General features: G+C 38.0%; 1 protein-coding gene across 1 annotated transcript; it reads left to right on the top strand.

Annotated features, from left to right (window-relative positions):
- Positions 1–470: 470 nt before the first annotated feature.
- LOC307167840 (rhomboid-related protein 4-like) lies at positions 471–9,513 on the top strand. The gene is made up of 6 exons (XM_079887144.1): positions 471–502; positions 6,773–6,910; positions 7,129–7,408; positions 7,864–7,996; positions 9,088–9,176; positions 9,465–9,513. Exons 1-6 carry the CDS (start codon positions 500–502, stop codon positions 9,503–9,505), a joined length of 684 nt encoding a protein of 227 aa, XP_079743270.1. The 5' UTR covers positions 471–499; the 3' UTR covers positions 9,506–9,513.
- Positions 9,514–18,192: the final 8,679 nt, after the last annotated feature.

Here is an 18,192-nt window from a genome sequence, read left to right on the forward strand (position 1 = left end):
GCCTATGTTATAAAATGGGTCTAGTTCATTATAAATATTTTCAAATAAAAGCAACTTAAACTTAAATTAAGCTACATCCAGTTTATTAGCAACACTGTGCACGAGCGTGAATACCGCGATATCCATCTTTGATCTCACAGGTGTCTGATCCACTGCGAGAAGAGAGAACTGTCCGTCTTGCCTGCGCTTTTTTCACTCCCCTCACTGCAGCCGTCTACTCTAGCATACATTTCAGGCGAGGCTATAGGCGCATCTCAAACAAGCCTACTTTTTCGCTCGCCTGCTTTGAAGTATGCGGTTTCGAATTCGAACGCAGCCAGTGTGAAATGAAAGTAGGCCTAAAATCTGACGTGTACTCTTTTTATTACAGTCTATGGTCCTACTGTTGATCGCTAATATTAGGACTCGGAATCGCTTGACACAACATCCAATTTACAACGTAGGAACTCAATCAATGCTCGTAGGAGCATTCAAAACAGCAGCTGTACATTCAGTTGTAATGGTAAGTCATAAATGCACAGTTATTCTGTCTATGTAGCCTAGAATACTTTATTTATTTATTATTTATTTAATTACATGATTTAATTTTAATTTTAATTTAGCATCATCTGTTTCAAATTGAAAAATAAAATGCAATTGGTGATTTCACGTTTTATTTTCACTACAATTTCGAGGCAAGACTGCCAATATTAAAATGAAAAGGCAAACGTGAAAAAGAAACTGCATATACAGTTTTTACAGAGTTTTTTTTATATCACACAATAATAGTGACACATTTCATATTCAAATTTAAAGTTTAGTTGTCATTTTATTTCCTCTTTTATTTCACAGTTTTCATTTTCATTTTCAAAGACAACCTGTATGCAAATTCTATGTTAATGAGTTGGGATGGGCAGTATTTCAGATACATGTATTTAAAATACGTATTTGAAATACAAAATACTATTTAGTATTTTGTATTTTAAAGCATTTGGAAATGTAATTTGTATTTAAATACATTTAAGATGAGTATTTTTGTATTTTCAAAATACATAAAATACTTTTTGCCAGTCAACCTCTTTATCAGGGTACTGATGTTGTGCATCCAGACATTCACTATAGCTCAACATTTGATCAGCGATTTTTCTTTTCTTTTTTCTTTTTTTATAAGGTGAGAATGTCAAGATCAATTCTACTTGTTGATTAAAGTTATGCATTATTCACTTCAGTAACATGAAAGAATAAACGAAAGAGTTGATTTTTATCAACTATGTCAAATGTGTTTAAAGCATTACTGCATGTTAGGGCTGGGTGATATGACACAACATATCATGGCGATGATATAAAGTTTGAATTGATGGAACTTTTTCTAAATCGTTTACAGATGGGCGGGCCTATTTGTGGGGTAAGCAAATATCCGTGCAGCTTTTGGGCAGGAATTATTGGAACGTTGGAGTGGAAAAAGAAGCACTGATGAATGATACTCCACAAAAATCTTCAGCTTTTAGTTTTATTTTACATAAAAAATAATAATCAAAAAGGGGTAAATAGTGTCAAATGAATCTAAATTAATTCTAATTTTAAATTTGAGATATTTTCAAATTTTAATAAACGTATAGAAACAAATAAACTTGACATAAAATAAACATACAATTACTTAAAAAGCATTGGACTACCTGCAAAAAAAATAAATAAATAAATAAATAAATAAATTTCGGTTTCGACCGCAGCCAAGGTGAAATGAAAGTAAAATCTTACGTGTCCTACTCTTTTTATGACAGTCTATGGTCCTACTGTTGATCGCTAGTATTAGGACTAGGAATCGCTTGACACAACATCCAATTTACAACGGAACTTCGAGCATCCAAAACAGCAGCTGTAGCCTACATTCAGTTGTAATGGTAAGTCATAAATGCACAGTAATTCTGTCTGTAGCCTAGAATACTTTATTTATTTATCAAAATAATAGTGATTGTATGTATGTAGAAGGCTAGATAAGATTACATGCGTGAAGGAATGCCTATTTATGGAAGGCATTTTCTGCCAAAATTAAATAAATCAATTAAATGATAAAAATGAAAACTAAAACCAGATTAACCATTTCATTACAGAAAACTGTACGCAAAATATGTGACAAAATTGAGAATGAAATGAAATGATTTAATTTTTTAATTAATTTAATTAATTTTGACAGTGCACCATCCGTTTCAAATTGAAAAATAAAATGCAATTGGTGATTTCACGTTTTATTTTCACAATCTCAAGACTGCCAATATTAAAATGAAAAGGCAAACGTGAAAAAGAAACTGCAGTTTTTACAGAGCTTTTTATTAAGCTTACACAATAATAGTGACACATTTCATATTCAAATGTAAAGTTAGTTGTCGTTTTATTTCCTCTTTTATTTCACAGTTTTAGTTTTCGTTTTCATTTTCAAAGACAACCTGTATGCAAATTCTATGTTAATGAGTAAGTGAGGCTTATTCAAATAACCGTGCAACAGACACGATACGAAGTTATTGAAATATGATCATATTGTAATCGAGAAGTGAAGAGTCATGGCGAAATCTGAAGTCAGCTTTTGCGGGAAAAGCTGATTACCGCAGCATTGGAACGAGAGAAGAACAACACAAACCAGACTGTCCAGCAAGCGTCAAACCCTCGGCCCACTGTTCCTCAGCCTGAGTCGCGGGCATCTTCAGTTGCCAGAGAAACTGTTCAGCGAAAGTAGGCCGTAATGATGTTAGACTATAGAGCTGGTAAGTCCCGCCCCTTCCGCTAATCCCCCTGGACCTCTAGGTTGAAAAATCGTCAATGCAAGTGAATGGGAGAAAATAATTATTTTCTGGTCCCGTTTGAATTTTGCCATGAATGTGAACATGTTGTCTGTGAATTTTTTATATAACTTTTCGTGTAAAGAATGCTAAAATTTAGCGGGTAGAAGTTTGATACGGTTAGACTTTGTGTGAGACCACTTTGTGGACTACAACTCTTCGCTGCTTTCGACGCGTTTGAAACGTCAACACCACTAGCACACGGACACTAGCTCACGGATCCCGCTAAACATGGCTGTGTCTTTGGTGCACTTCACCGCCTTCTTTCAGGGAGAGGACAAAATCGTTGAAGTTGGTGAAAACCACGGGTAAGTCAACTTTATGGGGTGACGTCACATAGGCGACATGTAGTCTTTCTCGTTATGTCTTTCCACAACTGCTAGCCGAAGAATCATATACTGTCAAACTCGTAACATGAAAAATTATTGGCGGGACTTAGCAGCTCTATAACGGAAAATAGGATACAATTCATAACAAGAAAAAACATTTAGCCCCATGCCCTTGATCTGCAATTTTCAATGTCTAGCTTCACAATCAATGGAAACATGCAGTTTAATTTTAATAAATAAAGTATATTCCTATATCTATAATCAATAGAAAATTAAACTGAATATAGGCTAAATAAATGGATAGTCCTGCAGCACGGATTTTTCTTTCAGATAATATAACAAATAAATAATTATTGATAGGCCTTACTTGTTAAAAGGCTTTTTTCCCCCCATTTATTTGGCTAGTTTACTGTCATCTGTCAATAATAGAAAAAATAGAATGAACGAATTAATTAAAACGAATTGAATTAATAAATAAATAATAATATTGACGCACGCTTTTCTGTCTCATTATTGCAACATCTCTTTCTAATAACTGCATAAAGCCAGCCGAGGTGATAAACCTATGCGCGTGAACTCGGCAATCGACTACTTTGGACTTCAACCGAAAACAGGATGTAAACACAGGTATTTGCGCTGGCTTAAATAACATCATTTTTATACATATCTTTCACATCTACTGCAGTCAGATTAACTCGTGTTCACTCTGAAGGAATCACTCACATTTTCTGTGCACTTGTAATGACACATCAAGGATGTTAAGAGGCTAAAAGCAGGTTTAAAACTTGCCCCATTGAAGTCAACAGGGTGCAAATTTTAAAAATAGAATAACTCGGTGTAGGCAATCGATTTTTGTCGTTGTTCTCTGTATTGACAGCACTCCAAATGTACAAATGAGCTCAATGTTAAAATTGACCGGAGTTCTCCTTTAAGGCCGGTTATGAACTTACTGCCCAAACGCGTGTTCAAAGTCGGTGTATAAAATATGCTGCAATGAAAACAGTCAGAGAATGTGTCAGCTAGTCGTGTGTCCCCAGCATTAGTCTGCTATCAGTGGCTCAAACCTCCGTTACTAACTCTAAAATGACGTTTTGGAATTAGCAACGGAGGCATTGGATTAGATTCGTAAGAAATTAGTCCTGTGTTTGTGTGTGTGTGTGTGTTCATATTACATGTGCTCGCTCAAAACACACAAGGGCGTTTTAATGACAAAAACTTTACAAACGTCTTGAAATACATAATCTGAACAATGTTTCGAGGTGTGGTAACTGTAGTATAAGCGGAATAATTGACTTCAGGCCGTTGAATTATTAGAAAAATAATGCACACCCGAGGTGTAACGGCCGCTTCGCGTCGTGACCGCATTACCACCTCGGGTGTGCAATATTTTTCTAATAATTCAACGGCCTGTCGTCAATTATTCCTTACATAAAAACGACTGAACTAAAGATACACGGATTCTCTTGAACCACCACCGCATTTGCGGCAGCCAAAATGCTCCGTTCGACTTTTCTGAGATCCTTTACTCTTCCCTGGATGACCTGTGACCTACTTTCTGTAAGATCTGATTTTTCCGCGGTTTGAATTTTAGAAGTCTGAATTTGAAGTTCTGGATTTCTTCTTCATCTTGAAAACTTGAATCTGTATTTTTTAAAACTGAATATTTGCAGTCTGAATTCAGAACAAAAAATAGCTGTTTGAAAATGCATGTCTAATAAATTCAGCCATAATTTCAATTCGTTAAATTTCAAATGTTCAATATTTGTTTAAAGAAATCAAATTCAGAACTATTTAAAATACCACATAAAATTCTAATTTGTTAGATTACACGTCTTGTAGCCTAAATAATTCAAATTTACACAATTCAAATTCAAATCATATTGTCATATTATAAGCTCCATACAGCAGAACTCTCACTGTTTCCTTATCAGTTACAGTCCCATTCATCCAACATTTTTGGTGCATCCATCTAGCCATGACATTGCCCAGATGTTTGAAGTTGTTGTTCTATGAAAGCTGCCACCTCTGCCACATCCGTTTTGTTCTTTCTGCGCCAAAGTGCTTAACATCCTCTCAAGTTTCCTCTGTTCCTCTCAATCCTCCTCTGTTTGCTCAGAGCTATTCCATGCCGTTCAGCTAGTACGGCAAGAATTTCATCATTTGTAAAACCACGATCGAAATACTCCTTAATTTGTTCATAATTCATTCATCATGTGTCGGGTCGCGTGCGTCAGATCAATGAGCGTGCCAGTCGGCAAGTCATAATTTCGATTTAGTTATGTCATAATTTTGACTTTTAAAGTCATAATTTCGACTTTTTTGATCTCATAATTTCGATTTGGTATGTCAAAATTTTGACTTTTTATCTCATAATTATGACTTTTAAAGTCATAATTTCGACTTACTATGTCAAAATTTCGACTTGGTATGTCAAAAGTTTGACTTTTTATCACATAATTATGACTTTTAAAGTCATAATTTCGATTTAGTAAATCATAAATTCGACATTTTATGTCATAATAATGACTTAAGAATGTCATAATTTCGAGTTTTTATGCTCGTTTTTTTTTCTTATGTGGCGGGAATGGGCTTCCATATATAAACTCACAATTGTGAGATATAAAGTCCAATTCTAAGGAAAAAAAAGACAGACTTTTTTTTTTTTTTTTTTTTTTTTTTTACCTCAGAATAGTTTATAGGCTATCTCACAATTCTGACTTAATAACACGCAATTGCGACTTTATATCATGCAATTCTGACTTTATATCTCCCAATTGCGTATTATAAAGTCAGAATTGTGTAAAAGCCAGAATTCTGACTTTATAACACGCAATTGCGACTTTATTTCAATAAATTCTGACTTTATAACACGCAATTGCGACTTTATTTCACGCAATTCTGACTTTATATCTAGCAATTCTGAGAAATAAAGTCAGAATTGCGAGATGTAAACTCGCAATTGTGAGATAAAAAGTCGCAATTATCTTTCAAAATGTTTATTCTGTGGCGGAAACAAGCTTCCATATCTATATGCACTTTCACCATTAAAATAAAATAATTTAATTTCATTCTCAATTTTGTCACATAGGCCTATTTTGCGGACAGTTTTCTGTAATGAAATGGTGAATCTGGTTTTAGTTTTAATTTTTATCATTTAATTAATTTATTTAATTAAATGCCTTCCATAGGTATTACCCATAATATTCTTATGATGTTTATGTGTAATAGATAGGGCTTGTGAAAAAGCAAATTTCTTGGTTTGATGATATTTTGATTTGAATGTCCTTGTGTGTGTAGCACATACTATGAATGCATGATGACTTTATTGTGAAATTAAATGAAATACTTAATGTTATGCTAATAACATAGAAGGGACCCATTTCCAACTATTTTAGATTTAGATAAAATAAAATACACACTTTTAAAAATTCACATCGAAATAGACAGAAAACGTTGATGACTCATCCTGCACCACACAGTTTTTGTCCAATCAGATGCTCTCTAGAATGGAATGCCCCTCCCCAATATTGAACACATTACTGTAAAAAAAGCAGTCTTTCAAGAAATGTAAACTAAAACTTTTACATAGATAAAACACTATGTGTATGAGAATGTGGTTGTGTGTTTTAGATGCGCAACAGACAAAGGGGATCCAATCTGGCCTCTCAGGTTTTCCAGCTGGGAATAGACAACATCCCACCCGTCACTCTTGCAACACTGGGCCTCAATGTCTACTTGTTCCTGTTTCCTGTCAAACCCCTCCCACAGGTAGATCATGTTATTATAACAAACTTCAACACAGAGCACATCCAAAATGGGTTTTTGCCACATCTGCCGATAGCAACTGAATGTAGAAAATTTGCCGATAACCATTCAACTTTTGTATTATTTTATTTAAAAGGTTGGTAAAAGTTGTAGACACATTTCTTAATATGTTAGTGTTGATAAGATGTTTTGTAAATCTGGTCTGTTTGTATGTTTTTCAGACGTGTTTGAGTGTTCGGGAGGCGTACTGGTACGGAGACTGGGCTCGTCTGTTGCTGTCTCCGTTTCACCATGCTGACGACATGCATCTATACTTCAACATGGCCTCCCTCCTTTGGAAGGGCATCAAGCTTGAGAGGAAACTGGGAGGCGCCTGGTTTGCGTACCTGCTGTCTGTCTTCTCTGTGCTCACCGGATTGATCTACCTGCTCCTGGAGACAGGACTGACACGGATGACGGAAGACTCGTCGTATAGTCTACAGTGTGCGTTTGGGTTCTCAGGTGTGTGTTGTGTTGGATCATGATAACATTATGACAATTTAAAAGAACTGTTTTCCATTTTAATATATTTTTAAATGTAATTTATTCCTGTGACCAAAGCTGTATTTTCAGCATCATTACTCCAGCCTTCAGTGTCACATGATCCTTCAGAAATCATTCTAATATGATGATTTGCTGCTCAAGAAACATTTTTCATTATTATCAATGCTGAAAACAGTTGTGCTGCTTCATATATTTCATAAATCATGATTAAGAATTAATCTTTGATTAATAGAAAGTTCAAAAGAACAGCATTTATTTGAAATATAAATCTTTTGTAACATTGCAAGTCTTTACTGTCACTTTGATCAATTTAAAATATCTTTGTGGAATAAAAGTATTCATACATTATAGATGTAATTTTTATATTTCTCTAGTAAGAAATAAGCATTGCAGCTGTTTGTGGTTGGTTTCAGGTGTTCTGTTTGGGCTAATAGTGGTGGATAATCATTATCATCCAGACGAAGCCACATACATCATGGGGCTGCCCATAGCCAATCGCTACTCTTACTGGGTGCAGTTGGTCCTCATCCATGTCATGAATCCGAAGTAAGCATGACACTCATTTCAAAGACACTAGAGAAAAACAGTAATACTATTAGATTTAGGCCAATCCCGATATAGGGAAATTTTTTCCCTTGTCATGCAAGACATGAGCAGTGCTCCACATTTCATTTAATTTTGTAATTTTGTCTGTAATTTTTTTTTTTTTATATATAATATTTTTTTTCTTTGCTGTTTAAAAATACATTTGCGCAGCCATCATTTGCTAGAGCAGGAAATTAAGCAACCAGCACACTCATAGAGATGTATTTTTTTTTCCACTTTTTTTTTTTTTTTTTTTTTTTTTTTTTTTACTGTGAAATGACAGTTCCATGTTTTTATTAAAATCAAGAAATACAAGCTCAATATGCACTGAATCCAGTAAAATGCATTTATTGTTTGCATAGTCTAATAAAGGAAAATAAACTAGTCGCTACTAAAAGAAATTTATATTAGTATAAAATGTGATTTTTACCTACTAGCCTGTTATTCAGTTCATAATATTTAGCAGACTGAACAGATGAGATGGCATCGAGTAAATGACATTGTATCACTCAAAACTGGGCAAATTAAGGGAACATTCATAGTCTCACAGAGCCTGTCACAATTAACAAAGCTTATTGCCATTTTAAAACATGTTATTATCCAACATAATGGCAAATAGGCTTTCCAAAGAATGTAAATCAACATTATGTACTATAATAGTAGTACATTTATCTCTCTCAAGGTGATGATACACAGGGCAACTTTGAGCATTGTTGCTTGGGCACTTTCCCATTGAAAATGGGCAATACATTTCTATCTGGATAATTTTTTTCGGTCGTGGGCCCTGTGTCTCATCTGGTTGCCCATTGACGGCAACATTGCTCTGCAACATTGCTCAAAAAGTTGCCCTGTGTATCATCACCTTCACTTGTGTCCCACATTTGTCCCGCAAAATCACATCTACATCCTGCAACAGAGCAATAACCAGGTGGTCACCGTAATTACACTACAGACCATATGACATAGTTTTTTTTTCTCTAAACTACATTTTGATTTATTGTTGGCCTAGGATCTGATTCACAGCTTATATTAACACACTTTCACTCTTGCAGGGCGTCATTTGTTGGACATCTGGCTGGGATCCTGGCTGGGCTTCTCTACACGAAAGGACCACTAAAGAGGCTCATGAAAACCTGTGCAGGTAAACACAACAATTTGAGTGTTCTTGTGTGTGTTTGACATCTTTGTACCTTAAAGGGCTGGCATAATGCCCTTTTCACAAGATGTAAAATAAATCTCTGGTGTCCCCAGAGTGTGTATGTGAAGATTTAGATAAAAAAAAAAAACACACAGATATTTTTATATAGCATTTTAAAGTTGTCACTTTTTGAGGGTGAGCACAAACGCACAGTTTTTGTGTCTGTCCCTTTAAATGCAAATGAGCTGCTGCTCATGGCACATTTTCAAAAATGTAGCCTTTTATGTTCAGACCGGAGTCAGACAAAGATGGAGAGACTCGAGAAGAAGTGACAACATGTAGACAACATTTCTGATTGGTTAGTTGGTGAATTTATGTAGCTTATGTGTAGTTATCTTCTAGTCATTGATTATCAAATTATGTCTTGATATTCTAAAAATCGTGTTCAGGGCGGGGTTTATGTAAACTTTAGGATTGGTGAAGTCACTAACACGGGAGGAAGCTTGTGTAGTCCCTACCAGCCGTTTGTTGTAGTCCTTAAAAAGAAATTTCTTTAAAAGAAAATATCTCCATTGCTTTGAACTTTGGGCGCCGTGACTTTGCAGATGTTGTTTATGCTCAAACAGCAACATTACACACTAACTAAAGTTAGAAAAGTGAAATCATAATCAACCACCCCTTTAAATATGTTAATACTGTACGCATATACACTACATTACTGTTCAAAGTTTAGGGTCAAGGATGTGTTAAAGTGATCAAAAGTGACAGTAAATATATTTATTAGGTTACAAAAGATTTCTAAAAAATCCTGAAAAAAATGTATCAGTTTCCACAACATTATTAAGCAGCACAACTGTTTCCAACTGTCAGGATCATGTGACACTGAAGACTGGAGTAATGATGCTGAAAATTCAGCTTTGATCACAGGAATAAATTACATTTTAAAATGTATGATTGAATTAGAAAACAGATATTTTAAACTGTATTAATATTCCCCAAATATATATATATATTTACTGTATTTTTATCAAATAAATGCAGCCTTGGTGAGAATAAGAGTCTTAAAAACATAAAAAATCGTTCCTAACCCAAACTTTTGAACGGTTGTGTATTTATTAGATTTTTGTACAGTCCACAAATGAAAAGTGTCATTCCAAATGCTGGTTTTCTCTTTGTCAAAAGTGTTAGTGTGAATTACAGTGAGTTATGTTGAAGAAAAAAAACGTGGGATATTTTAGTGGAAAGAAATCACTTCTCACATTATATCCTGCTTAAGTGGACTAGTTGCACAACTACTTCCGTGTTCTAGTTAGTACATATCGGGAGTTTCCGGTTAGAGCGTTCAGCGCACCTTTTTTTTTATTATTATGCTTCAACAACACAATTAAAAAGGTACATTAACAAATCTCTCCATATCACCGCAGTTGTTCATCCTTAGGTTGAGCATAGCTAGTACAAAGAACAGAAAACTCATAATAAAACAAACGAATAATTAAATAAAAGAAATACAAAAAGAAATAAAATGAAGAGTAAATCAATCAAAAGGGGCTTTTTAAATTAATTTAAACGTATCCAGAAGAGAAATCAAATTAAGGGCTTTCTGATTTTTTACAAATTTTAAAGATTTGCACAAGAGTTTAACCTCATTCATCCAATGATTAAAGTTTGGTTTAGATTTAAACCATCTGCATCTATGAATGAAAAACTTTTCAAAACATAACAAGAAATGAATAACAAACTCACAATATTTGTTTTCCAGACCGACAACGACACCAACCTAATCAACTTCACCGTGAGGGGTGGGACTTCAACCCTCCTAGACTCTAACCAATTCTGCACCTTATTCCAAAAGGATTGCACCATATCACAATAAAAGAAGACATGCTCTAAATTTTCAATATTTGTTTCACAAAAAAACACAATTATTCACATCAAAATTAAATTTGAATCTTAAAAATTCATTAGTAGGATAACTCTCGTTTAAAATTTTGATGTTCACCTCCTTAGCTTTAGGAGGGAGGGGAAAAGACAAATCATTTTTCCTAATTTTTTTTTATTTCAACCGTATCAAAATCTTTAAGCACATATTCCCGTCTAATTGGGTTTGGGTAATAAGCCTGTAAAATAAAACTTCTGATGATTCTATTTGCGCATTTTTTATCACAGAAATCATAACCTTCTAAGGAGAGCTGTCTCAGTTGTGGGGAGATTTTGGAGTACAACATGTCTTCTTTGACCATTATCCTTAAAGGAATTGGTATGGCTCTGATCATTCTATTAACATTTTTTTACGGTACACTGTAATTGGAATTTCTCACAAAACTCTCTATACAATAACAAAATTCCATTATCATCCAAGAAATGGGCAATAGCCCAAATCCCTTTAGATTTCCATTCCTCAAGATATACAGATTTTCTGCCAAACTTTATATATCTACTATTCCAAATTGGAGTGTTGTGAGGCGTGAAGTTGTGTTTGAACATAGTTTCCAATAGAGCAGCACTTGCTGATGGAAGGTTGAAAGTTTAACTGGCAACGAGGTACACTCAAAGTCACAACATAACAAGAAGTTTATTCCCCCCAGTTTGTTAAAGATAGCATTTAGGACAATAAACCAAAACGAGTGGCTATTTTGAATGAAGGATTTTAACCATTTCAATTTCAAAACACCATTCATAATGTCAAAATCGATTGCATTCACACCACCGTCTTCATATTTTTTATCATGTCATCCTTTCTTATGTACTGACACTTATTCCTCCAAATAAATTTAAAATTCACCTTATTTATTCATTTAATTATTTGTGTCAATATGGGCAAGGAGAAAGTAGGATAGATGAGTCTGGACAAACTATCCATTTTAGATAAAATAACTCTTCCAAAAATTGTAAGATCCCTCTGCAGCCATCTATTTATGGACTTACATTTATCTATGTTATTCAACACATTTTTATTCTCCATAACATCTTTTTGTAACTTCTTTAGAAATAATAATCCCCAAATATTTAACTTCCCTTTTAATTTGTATATTACATAATGACTGCAAAAGAAACTCATGCAATGTTAACATTACACATTTGTTTAGGTTTAAATGTAACCCCGGAGCTTTAGAAAACTGGTCAATAGAATGTAAAGCTATTGGAATTTGATATTCATTTTTTAGAAACAATGTTGTGTCGTCAGCAAACTTATTTGTCTAACACTGTTAGGCCTTCAATACGATTATTTTAATCAATATAGATAATGACTCTGCAACCATTATAAATAATAATGATGAGCTACCACATCCCTGACGAATCCCCCTTTTAATTGGAAATCTTGAGCAGGTTCCATGCCCTAGAGAGAGCTACAGAGCTATTGATTCCATTATATAGCATTTCAATTAAGTTTATACATTTTACTCCAAAACCAAAATGCTGCAAGGTTTTCAAAATAAAAGGATGCTCAACAGCATCAAATGCTTTGTAAAAATCTATAAAAAATAAGAAACCCACTCTCTTGAACCACTTCACTATAATCAAGTAAATCTAAAACCAATCTAATATTATTATGAATCGACCTTCCTCCCAAAAACCCTGACTGTGTCTCACTAATTATAGTATAAATACTCTTTTTCAGCCTAGAAGCGATAGCCCCAGAAATTTTTTTGTAATCAATGTTAAGCAAAGTGATAGGCCTCAGATTGTCTAAGACTCTTTTATCTTTACCAGCTTTTGGAATCAATGTAATCAAACCTTGCTTCATACTTTCAATCAATTCTTTTTTTCAATACCTTCTTTTAGGGCACAGAATAATAGATTTCTCAAATCTCCCCCAAAAAATAAAAAAAAATTATTAGTGAGCCCATCTGTCCCTGGGGATTTGTTTAAAGGCATCTTCTCAACAACTGAATCTAATTCTTCAATTTTAAGATCCAAATCACATAAAACTTTGAAAGAGTCCTCAATACGTGGAATATTGTTCTGAATTTGAGCAAAAAAAAAAAAAAAAAAGATCTGACTCATAAGAGGAGAAATCAGAGGAATATAGTTTAGAATAGAATTGAAACACTTCTTTTTCAATTATTTTAGAATCTTTGCATTCCTCTCCTTGGATCATTAAACTACTGATAGAGTTCCTTTGCTGTCTATTTTTTTTCTAAATTACTGAAATATGAAGAGTTCTTTTCACCTTCCTCAATCCACTTGGCGTGCGATCTTATATACGCACCCTGCGCCGTCTCAAGATACAAATTATCTAATTTACTTTGAAGCTCCATCACCTTATCATTTTCATTTAAAACAGGTTTGTTACAACACTGACTTATTTCACAAATTAAATTCCTTTCATATTCTCTTTTATCTTTTATTAGTTTCTTAGAGAAACCAATGGAAAATTCTCAGATTTTAAATTTTAGAAATTCCCATTTACTTTTATTACAATGAAAAGAATAATTTATCTCAATATGTCTTATTAATGTTTTAATTTGATTGCAAAATTCTTCATTTTGTAAGAGGAAGGCATTGAACTTCCAATAACCTTCATTTCTAAATTGCTTATTTGTGGGTTCTAAAACAAGATCTATGAAACAATGATCTGTTAACGGAGCTTTAGAAATTGTAGATTTTGAAACATATTTTAGAATGTTGTCACTGACCATCCAATAATAAATTCGTTCAGCGCACCTACATACATGAGAATGTAGATTATCACGATGTTTAATGGCTGCCAATTGATTAAAACAGTGAATAATGATCTCTGTATTAATTATCTTGAGCCTCCTGAAATGTGCCTATAAATATATTTTCTTTCCAACAGTGCATTCTGAATAATAAATAGGCTAAATATATTTATCCACTAAGCTGCAGCAGTCCTAAATGCTCGTCTTCTCATTAACAGTTTTTTTCTCATTCTGACATTTCATACTGTACCTGTTGGGTTTACATTTTAAATAAAATGGACTATTAAAATGATTGCTTGTGTGCGCTGGTGTTTATTCCAGTATTTTAAAATAGTTGAATGAATGAATGCTCGCAAGGTGCCTGTAACGATGTTAAATAGGCTAGGCTAATTTAATCAACAACGTACACAGCGTAGAGGAGAATGACAGTCAACTACTTTGAATATTATAGCATTTTGGGCATAAACATGTAAATAGTGAAAAGACTGACATTGAAAAATGACACAGAATGATTAAAATATTAAAATGTTTGTGGTTCGTACTGATGTTATTCATCTGTTCTCATACACTTCAGCGTCGCGGTCACTAGTTTAGACGAACACTGACACCTTGTGGTGAAATAATGCCGTTCGTATTTTTAACACCCGCTGTTCTCTTACGAGAGTACTCTTGTGGAAAAACTCATTTTTCTCGAGAATACTGAAGCAGAAAATTATCCTTAATTTTTAATAATTTAAAAACTTTACTCGCCGTGCCTGCTGCGCTATCCGGCGCCTATATCCTTTTCTCGCTCCATGTGTGTTTGCCGCTGCGACACACACGTTTTCTTCCGAAAGAGCCGGCATTTTTCAATGCCCACCATGTCCTGCAGCTCGTGTCAAGCCACGCTCAACGATGGGGACTGCCACGCGCTGTGCGCTTCCTGCCTGGGCCGGGACCATGCGGACCACGCGCTTGCCAACGGCGGCCGTGAGTGCGAAGCACTGCCTCTCTCGACCCTGCGGGCTTGACAGGCTCTGTTTTCCGCAGAGTCCGCCCCTCAGATGCCTCCTGCTGGACCACGCCGTAAAAAGCGCCGTTCGCAGAGGCCTTCGGTGAAAGAGCTCTCGCCGGCGACTTCCCTGCGAGCCTCTCTCTCGGAGTCCCCCGTCTCCTTCATCAACGGTCAGCGCCCCGCTATGACGGGGCTCGACGAGATGGACGGGGGTGTTATGGTGGATGACAGCTGCTCTCTCATCGCGTCCGGGAGCGAGGAATGGTCGGGATCCGTCCCGGACCCCGCCCCGTCGACACTTGAGTCCAGCGTCAGGGCTTCGGTTGACACTGAGCTTCTCCGCCTCCTCACGAAGGCCGTGGAGGACCTCGGCCTTGAGTGGACCGCGCCCCAGGAGCCCGCGCCCAACAGGCTGGATGGCTGCTTTCTGCCAGGACGCCGCTCTTCGCCTGTTCTGCGGCCCGCTCCCTTCCTCCCTGAACTGCATGATGAGCTCTCCAGGTCGTGGGTAGCTCCGTATTCGGCTAGGCTAAGATCCTCTGTTTCCTCGGCGCTCTCTGCGGTTGACGGCGCCAAAGAAAGAGGATATCTCTCCGTTCCTCCGGTCGAGGAAGTGGTAGCGACTCACTTATGTCCGCCCTCTGCGGGATGGCGGTCCAAGTCTAACCTACCTATTAAAGCCTGCCGGACCACCTCGGCGTTGATTGGCCGTGCTTATGCTGCCGCCGGTCAAGCCGCTTCTGCGTTACACGCTATGGCAATTTTGCGAATACACCAGGCCAACCTTCTCCGCTCCCTGGATGAGGCTGGCCCGACTTCGGAGCGTGTGACGGACCTGAGGAGTGCGACGGATCTGGCTCTCAGAGCTACCAAACCCGCCGCCCAGGCCATTGGACGTAATATGGCCTCCCTCACCGTTACGGAGCGTCACTTGTGGTTGACGCTGTCCGACATGTCTGACTCTGACTGCGCCACTTTCCTGGATGCTCCTGTGTCACCGTCGGGTCTCTTCGGTCCCTCGGTGAAGGGCTTCGCGGAACGCTACTCTGAGGTACAGAAGGCGTCTCAGGCCATGAGACATTTTCTGCCACGGCGTTCCAGTTCCGCAGCGGGTCACGCTAAAAAGCAGCCGCCTGCTCGGAACCTCACGGCAACCCACATAAATCTCAAAAAGAGCATTATGTCTGGTCATATTCCGGCTCAGGCCGAAGGTGTTTTGTATGTAGGAAATGTGCCCACTACCCAGTGCCCACCCCTACACATAAGCACTACCCTCTCTGTGTGTCACACTCATCCAGGGTCAAAAACAGTAAAGCTGGCTCATGCCGCTCGACCGTTAAGTGTAAGAAAAGTGCCCGCTGCCCAGTGTTCACCCCTACACATAAGCACTACCCGCGCAGTGTCTCACACCACCCCGGGGTCCATATCAGTCAAACTGGCTTGTGCCGTTCATGTTTCACGTGTAGGGAATGTGCCCGCTGTACAGTGCTCACCCCTATCTATGAACACAACTGTATCTGTGTTACTAAGCACCCCGTGCCTTGTGTCGCGAGCTCACACAGCCTCATCTGTAATACAACACCTTCCCGGTTCTACGGCCAGGAAGTTAGCTACAAAACCACTGCACGAAGTGCTGACTGCCCCATTGAACATGAACTTGATTAACAGAGTATGTCATCATGGCCGGGTTCCCGAGTCCCTGAATACCAGCGACCGGAGCCCAGATTTCATTCTACCCCTGGCTATTCACGCAAAAGCGTGGGAATCGATTCCAGGGGTCTCAAAGTGGGTTCTAGAGATAGTAAGACGGGGCTATTCGCTGCAATTCGCTCGCAGACCGCCGCGCTTCACAGCACGGGTCGAAACCTCGGTCAATCAGGAAGTAGCACACCTACTTTGCGGCGAGATAGCGAATTTGCTAAGGAAAGGAGCGGTAGAGACCGTCCCCTTGGCAGAGAGCGAGTCTGGGTTTTACAGCCGTTACGTCTTAGTCCCGAAGAAGGACGGCGGGCTCCGCCCTAGACCTCAGGCTTTTGAACAAAGCTCTTATGATAGAGTTCTCAACGGGTCGGGTCGGCCCGACAAACCCGACGGGACCCGCGGGTTCGGGCCGGGTTCGGGTCGAAAATATAATCAAATGACTCGGGTCGGGTCGGACCTCGGGCTTAATCTTTTCCGCTCAGTAAAAAAAAAAAAAAACATTTATTAATCATCGCTGCTGTTCACCGTAAAGAAAGTCTTGCTGCTGCGTGTAACGTGCATCACGGAGAGGGGCGGCGGCAGACCTGACGCCGCTGCGTGCACGCCTTTACTGTACGTTCACACCGCCGCCGGCGAGAGCGGCAAAATTCGCTCTCGCCGCCCTGCCACCGACGCCGTAGAAAGATTCGGGGACGCTCTGACGCTCTGACGTAGATTAGAATGCGTGATTTTATAAAAAACTTCATTTAAAGGGGCCGCAAAAACCGTTGCTGCAATTGGTCAAAATCATTATTATTTTGAGCAAATGAATTGCATTCCTGCTTAAAAAACAAGCGTTTTTAGTTCAAAGAAGTTCTAGCGCGAAAATGTTGCCTATAAATAGTGTTGCGCAGCTTTTTCTAATCAACTAACAACACTATGGATGACAAGTCGTACAATAACGGGAAACCCGCAACAGAAATGATTAATTTTTCCTCCATTTTGCTTAGGAACTAATGTGGTGGGAACCAAAGTTTACAGAATTGTGTTCTCTCGTATCCTCTCAGGCGGAGGACTTCTACATTCCGACTGGTTGCCGCTGGTTGCCGCCGAACCGCGTCATAGCTTATTACCATAAAGTTGACTTGATTTCAACTCTTCTCGCCGCTCTCGCCGTCCAAGACGCGCCGCGCCGCCCTCGCCGGAGCTCGCCGCCGGCTCTCATTGAAAATGAATGGCTTCCGGCCACTTTGACGCTCTCGCCGCCGGCGGTGTGAACGCACAGTTAGTCTGGAGAAGAAGATGGAGTTGGTGAGAAGTAAACTTGCCGCAGGTGAATTCACCGTCGCTACTACAGCCTATTTATATATTTAAAGTTTATTGTTTCAGTTGTTTGTATTGTTAAAAGGCATGAACATTAAAGGTTGATTTGAATTCCCATCTGCTGGTCATGATAATACGTGTATGAGAGAAAAAAAAGTCCGACGCGGCGTCGGGCCGCGGGCCGGGTTCGGGCAGATAATTCATGTTTATGTGTCGGGTTACATCGGGTCCGGGCTTTAAAAGCCACGGGCCGGGTCGGGTCGGGTTGTAATTTTCAGGCCCGTTGAGAACTCTATCTTATGATATGCTCATTCAAAATGTTTACAACCAGACGAATCCTCGCTTGAATCCGACCGGGGGA

Source organism: Squalius cephalus (genome assembly GCF_949319135.1).
Source record: "Squalius cephalus genome assembly, chromosome: 11".
In the NCBI taxonomy this organism is placed as follows: Eukaryota; Metazoa; Chordata; class Actinopteri; order Cypriniformes; family Leuciscidae; genus Squalius; species Squalius cephalus.

Coding starts and splice junctions, on each gene's coding strand:
- LOC307167840 (XM_079887144.1), top strand. Junction 7,997..9,087: donor ATCCATGTCATGAATCCGAA/GTAAGCATGACA, acceptor TCACTCTTGCAG/GGCGTCATTTGTTGGACATC. Junction 9,177..9,464: donor GCTCATGAAAACCTGTGCAG/GTAAACACAACA, acceptor TTTTATGTTCAG/ACCGGAGTCAGACAAAGATG.